General features: G+C 39.9%; 1 protein-coding gene across 1 annotated transcript; it reads left to right on the top strand.

Annotated features, from left to right (window-relative positions):
- The first annotated feature begins 5,788 nt into the window (after positions 1 to 5,788).
- LOC133754201 (acyl-protein thioesterase 1-like) lies at positions 5,789 to 6,438 on the top strand. The gene is made up of 2 exons (XM_062184718.1): positions 5,789 to 6,151; positions 6,247 to 6,438. The coding sequence occupies exons 1-2, from the start codon at positions 5,789 to 5,791 to the stop codon at positions 6,436 to 6,438; spliced, it is 555 nt and encodes a 184-aa protein (XP_062040702.1).
- Positions 6,439 to 7,047: the final 609 nt, after the last annotated feature.

Raw genomic sequence — 7,047 nt, 5'->3', positions numbered from 1 at the left:
AAAGCTGTCTGTTGAGGTCTTTGGCCCATCTCTTAAGTGGGCTGTTTGTTTTGTTGTTGTGGATTTTCTTGATTTCTATGTAGATTCTGGTTATCAACCCTTTATCTGTTGCATAATTTGCAAATATTTTTTCCCATTCTGTTGGATTCCTATTCACTTTCCTGACTGTTTCTCTTGCAGTACAGAAACTTCTCAGTTTGATGCAATCCCAATAGTTAAATTTGGCTTTGACTGCCTGTGTTCCTGGGGTATTTTCCAAGAAGTCTTTACCTGTGCCTATATCTTGCAGGGTTTCTCCAATGCTCTCTAATAATTTGATGGTGTCTGGTTGTAGATTTAAGTTTTTGATCCATGTTGAATGAATTTTTGTGTAAGGTGAAAGGTAGGGATCTTGCTTCAAGCTTCTGCATATGTGGAAATCCAGTTTTCCCAGCACCATTTATTGAATAGATTGTCCTTACTCCAGGGTTTGGTTTTGGATCCTTGATCAAATATGAGTTGGCTGTAGATGTTTGGATTGATTTCTGGTATTTCTATTCTGTTCCATTGGTCTATCCATCTGTTTCTGTACCAGTACCATGCTGTTTTGATAACTACTGCCCTGTAGTATGTCCTGAAATCTGGTATTGTGATGCCTCCAGCTTTGTTATTGTTGTACAAGATTGCTTTGGCTATTCGAGGTCTTCTGTGTCTCCATATGAATTTCAGCATCATTTTTTCCAGATCTTAGAAGAATGTCTTCGGTATCTTGATCGGTATTGCATTTAATGTATAAATTGATTTTGGGAGAACGGACATTTTGATGATATTGATTCTTCCAATCCATGAGCATGGAAGATTCCTCCATTTTTTGGTATCCTCTTCTATTTCTTTCTTTAAGGTTTTGTAATTTTCCTCGTAGAGATCTTTAACGTGTTTGGTTAAGTTTATTCCAAGGTATTTGATTGTTTTTGTAGCTATTGTGAATGGGATTGAACTTAGAAGTTCTTCCTCAGCCGTGGCATTGTCTGTGTATACAAAGGCTGTTGATTTTTGTGCATTGATTTTATATCCTGCTACTTTGCAAAACTCTTCAATGAGTTCCAATAGTCTCTTAGTAGAGTTCTTTGGGTCCCCTAAATAAAGAATCATATCGTCTGCAAAAAGGGATTGTTTGAGTTCTTCCTTCCCAATTTGTATCCCTTTAATTTCTTTTTCTTGCCTAATAGCTCTGGCTAAAACTTCCAGAAATATATTGAATAGCAGTGGTGAGAGTGGGCATCCCTGTCTGGTACCAGATCTCAGTGGAAATGCTTCCAACTTTTCCCCGTTCAATAGGATATTGGCCGTAGGTTTTTCATAAATTGCTTTGATTGTATTGAGGAATGTTCCTTCCATACCCAGCTTGCTTAGGGTTTTCATCATGAAAGGGTGCTGTATTTTATCAATTGCTTTCTCTGCATCTAGTGAGAGAATTATATGGTTTTTCTTCTGCAGTCTGTTAATGTGGTGTATCACGTTGATTGTTTTGCGAACATTGAACCATCCCTGCATACCAGGGATAAATCCCACTTGGTCTGGGTGGATGATCTTTCTAATGTGATGTTGCATTCTATTGGCCAGAATTTTATTTAGTATTTTTGCATCTATGTTCATCAGGGATATCGGTCTGTAATTCTCTTTCAATGCTTCATCATTTTGCGGCTTAAGAATTAGGTGATGCTGGCTTCATAGAAAGATTTTGGGAGGATCCCCTCTTTTTCGATTGCCCTGAATAGTTTGAGAAGAATTGGGGTTAATTCTTCTCTAAATGTCTGGCAGAATTCAGCAGTGAATCCATCTGGTCCTGGGCTTTTGTTTGTTGGGAGGGCCTTTATGACTGTTTCAATTTCTGTCTCTGTTATGGGTCTGTTTAGGTTTTCTATGTCTTCCTGGATCAATTTAGGTAGGTTGTATGTGTCCAGGAATCTATCCATTTCTGATAGATTTCCCTGTTTGCTGGCATACAAGTCCCTGTAGTAATTTCTGATGATTCTTTTTATTTCTGTGGTGTCTGTTGTTACATTCCTTTTTCATCTCTAATTGTATTGATTTGGGTCTTTTCTTTTTTTAGTTAGTTGGGCCAATGGGGTGTCAATTTTGTTTATTTTTTCAAAAAACCAGCTCCTCGTTTGGCTGATTTTTGTAATGTTTTTTGGATTCAATCTTGATGATTTCTTCTCTGATTTTAATTATTTCTCTTCTCCTACTAGCTTTGGGTCTGTTTGCTGCTGATTTTCTAGATCCCTGAGATGACTTGAAAGCTCATCTATTTGGTGCCTTTCCAATTTCTTGATGTAGGCACCTATTGATATAAACTTTCTTCTTAACACTGCTTTTGCTGTATCCCATAGGTTTTGGTATGATGTGCTGTTATCCTCATTTACTTCCAGAAAATTTTTGATTTCTCTTTTAATTTCTTCTATGACCTATTGTTCATTCAGGAGCATGTTGTTCAATCTCCATGTGTTTGCACATGCTCTAGGGATTCTCGAGTTGCTAATTTCCAACTTCATTCCTTTATGGTCTGAGAAGCTGCATTGTATGATTCCAATTCTTTTGAATTTGCTGAGACTTGCTTTATGGCCTAGTATGTGGTCAATCCTAGAGAAGGTTCCATGTACTGCTGAGAAGAATGTAAAGTGTTTAGATGTAGGATGAAAAGTTCTGTAGATATCTGTTAGATCCATTTGAGCTATATTGTCATTTAAATCTACTGTCTCCTTGTTGGTCTTCTGTCCTGATGATCTGTCTCTGAGAGTGGGGTATTGAGGTCCCCCAGTACTTTTGTATTGGGTTCTAAGTCTCCCTTTAATTCCCTTAACAAGTCTTTTAAATAAACGGGTGCCCTGTAATTAGGTGCATATACATTAATAATCGTTATATCTTCCTGTTGAATGGATCCCTTAATCATTATATAGTGCCCCTCTTTGTCTCTCCTAATAGTTTTTGTGGTAAAATTTATGTTATCTGATTAAGATGGCTACCCCCGCTCTTTTTTTCATTTCCGTTGGCATGGTATATCTATTTCCAGCCTTTCACTTTCAGTCTGTGTGCATCTTTGTTAGAAGATGTATTCCTTGTAAGCAGCAGATAGATGAGTTTTTTTCTTTTACCCAATCACCCAATCGGTTTCTTGAACTGGATTGTTCAAGCCTTTAACGTTTAATGTGACTATCGATCAATAGTAACTTTGCCCTATCATTTTTGGGTTTCCTGTGATCTTTTGCTGTGAGGTTTCCTTCCCTTACCTTCTTTCATATTGGTGACCGTGTTTCTGTGTTTCTGTATGTAACACATCTTTAAGCATCTTTTGCAGGGCTGGATGAGTGGTGACAAATTCTTTCAGTTTCTGTTTGCTGTGAAAGGTCTTTCTTTCACCTTCATTCACAAATGAGAGCTTTGCAGGATATAATATTCTGGGCTGGCAGTTTTTCTCTCTTAGTACCTGGGCTATATCTCGCAATTCCCTCCTTGCTTGTAAGGTTTCTGATGAGAAGTCAGCTGTGAGTCTAATTGAGGATCCTCTGAGAGTGGTCTGATGTTTCTGTCTTGCACATTTTAAGATCTTTTTTTTTTATGTTTCACTGTGGTAAGTTTAATTACAATGTGTCGTGGTGAGGATCTCTTTTGGTCATGTATATTAGGGGTTCTATAAGCTTCCTGTACTAGGATGTCTCTGTCCTTCTCCAAACCTGGGAATTTTTCTGCTAGTATCTCACTAAAAAGGCCTTCTAATCCTTTCTCCCTCTCCATGCCTTCAGAACTCCTAGGACCTGAATGTTCGTTTTTTTAATAGTATCCTGTAGATTCCCGACAATATTTTTAGGTTTCTATTTTCCTCTTGTTTTCTTTGATTTGACTGTTTGCTTTCCTGTTCTCTGTCTTCTAAGTCCGAATTTCTCTCTTCTGCTTCACCCATTCTGTTTTTAAGGCTTTCTAATGTGTTTGTCATTTGATCTATTGAATTCCTCATTTCATTATGGTTTCTCATCACTATCACTGTTTCTTGTTCTACTAGTTGTTTCATTTCATTTTGATTCCTTCTTAATATTTCATTTTCGCAAGAGAGATTTTCTATCTTGTCCATTAAGGATTTCTGTAGTTCAAGAATTTGTTTTTGAGAGCTTCTTAATGATCTTACCAGTTTTCTGAGATCCGCTTCTTGCATTTCTTCTGTCTCATCATCTTCATAATCTTGCATTGGGGTGTCTTTTTCATTTGGGGGCATTATAGTGTCTTCCCTGCTCTTGTTACCTTGGTTTCTATGTTTGTTTGGCATCTTGGAGAGTGCAGAGAGAGGCTAGTGTCCCAGATGCCCCCCCCCCTTTTTTTTTGTTTTCTTCCAATCAGCCTGGTGTAGTTCCCCCTCCTCCCCACGTGAGCTCGGACCACGATCTATGCTTCACAGCCAATTCTCTGGTTACCTCTGCTTCCAGCGCTGGGGCTCAAGTTCTGTGGGTGGGTTTCTGTAGCTGGGCTCATTGTTTTCCCAACTCTAGTGGCCCCCGTGTCCGTGGCACAGCTCAGTGCATGTCAGGTCCGCATGGCGCGGTGCTGCTGGGCACTGCTAGGTGTGGCTCAGCACGGCTCCTTGCGGCTCGGCAGGGCTGGGCGTGGCGCGGCAGTGGGCCACCTTACTCTCCCAGTAGGTCCTCCGTGTCACATCCACTAGATCCTGAAGAGTTTCCTCTGCAGTTTTTTCCTCTGAGTCTCTTCTTAAGGGTGCAGTAACTCCACCCTTGTTAAAATTTCTTTTCCCAAACTTTTGTGTGCACCCTCACTCTTCCACCATCTTGGCTCCGCCCAAAATTCAGAATTACACAGAGAAAGAAGGAGATGCAGAGAAAGAGCAAGGCCTTCCATCTGCTGGTTCACTCCCCAATTGGCTGCATTGTCTAGAGTTGTGCTGATCTGAAGCCAGATGCCAGGATATTCTTATGAGTCTCTCATGCAGATGGAGGGGCCCAAGGTCTTGGGCCACCTTCTACTGCTTTCCCAGGCTACAGCAAAGAGCTGGATCATACGTGGAGCATCTGGGTCTCAAACCAGTGCCTCTATAGAATGCTGGCACTTCAGGTGGTGGCTTTACCTGCTGTGCCACACCACTGATCCCAACAGCTCTTTTTCATCTCTGATTTTGTTCATTTGGGTCTTCTCCCATTTTGTTTAGTTAAACCAAGGATGTATCAATTTTATTTATTTTTCAAAACACTATTTCTTCATTTCATCGATTTTTTTGCATTATTACATAGTGACCTTGTCTCTTTTGACAGTTTCTTTCTTTTTTGTTTAAAGATTTATTTATTTATTTGAAAATAAGAGTTACACCGAGAGAGAAGGAGAGGTGGAGAGAGAGGTCTTTCATCTGCTGGTTCACTCCCCATTGGCTGCAATGGCTGGAGCTGCTCCAATCCAAAGCCAGGAGCCAGGAGCTTCTTCTGGGTCTCCCACATCAGTGCAGGAGTCCAAGGACTTGGGCCATCTTCTGCTACTTTCCCAGGACATAGCAGAGAGCTGGATCAGAAGTGGAGCAGCTGGGACATAAAGCAGCACCCATATGGGATGCTGGCACTGCAGGCAGTGGCCTTACCCTCTATGCAACAGCAGTGGCCCTGATGGTTTCTTAGTCTATTTTCTCTGGCTTAGTGCCTAAGACTGAGCGTGTTCCAAGTAGGGCTCCAGTGACTCACTTCTGGCAGACCCTTGGGCTGAGGCCAGACACTATTCCTCCCTTCCACTTCTGACATGCTGTTGGCTTAGTCTGCGTATGTGTGGTAACACCATGTCTGCTCCACGGTTAGCCATCATGCCTTGTGCCTGGAAGGCTGCCACTGTGGTAATTTTCCTTCATGGATTAGGAGATACTAGGCATGGATGGACAGAAGGCTTTGCAGGTATCACGAGTTCACATACTAAATGTATCAGCCTGCATGCACCCATTATGCCTGTTACATTAAATATAAACATGGATATGCCTTCTTGGTTTGATAATATTGGACTTTCACCAGACTCACAGGAGGATGAATCTGGAATTAAACAGGCAGCAGAAAATGTAAAGGTTTTCATAGATCAAGAGGTGACAAGTGGCAGTCCTAACAGAATCATTTTGGAAGGATTTCCTCAGGGAGGAGTTTTATTTTTATATACAGCTCTTACTATACAGCAGAAACTGGGGGTGTAACTGTACTTAGTTTCTGGCTTCCACTTTGGGCTTCATTTCCACAGGGTCCTGTCAGTGGTGCTAATAGAGATATTTCTATTCTCCAGTGCCATAGAGATTGTGACCCTTTAATTTCACTAATGTTTGGTTCTCTTACTATGCAAAAACTAAACACATTGCTAAATTTGGCCAGTGTAACCTTTAAGGCCTATGAAGGCATGAGGCACAGTTCCTGTCAGCAAAAATTGGATGCTTAATATTTCTGAAGTATGTTAATTTTTCTGCTGTATTCCAACAAACCAAACAAGATACACAAGGATGTCTTTATAAATGGGTGCTAACTGGTAATGAAAATAATTTACTACTGGACAATAGAATAATAATGTTGACAATGAAGCCATATGTATATCTCTGGATTTAAAATTTTTGAACAGTCATTTCCTCAGTCATTTTGCTTTTCCTTGAAGAATAAAATGTATTGTTTCATTATATAAGTCAGTAAAATCTTATTTATGGCAAGAAATATTCTGTTGCAATATTGTGCTGTAATGTGGGAAAATATAAAAGTTTTCCACAGTTTCTATCAATGTGAAATAAAACTTAATCCTGAAAAAAAGTCTATTTTATCTGATATTAGGCAGGGAACTCCTGCTCATTTTTTTTATTTCCATTAGCATAGAATAATTTTCTCCATTCTATCACTTTCAGTCTGTGTGTAGCTTTGTTGGTGTGCAGTGTTTCTTGTATGCAGCATGTATATTGGTCTTTGTTTTTAATCCATTCAGCCAGTCTATCTTATTTGGAGAGTTTATTCCACTTACATTCAAGATTGCTATTGGTAGCTGGCACCATGGCTCACTAGGCTA

Source organism: Lepus europaeus, chromosome Y (genome assembly GCF_033115175.1).
Source record: "Lepus europaeus isolate LE1 chromosome Y, mLepTim1.pri, whole genome shotgun sequence".
NCBI lineage: Eukaryota > Metazoa > Chordata > Mammalia > Lagomorpha > Leporidae > Lepus > Lepus europaeus.
Note: the sequence above shows the minus strand (reverse complement) of the source record. Positions and strands in the feature narration are given on the sequence as shown.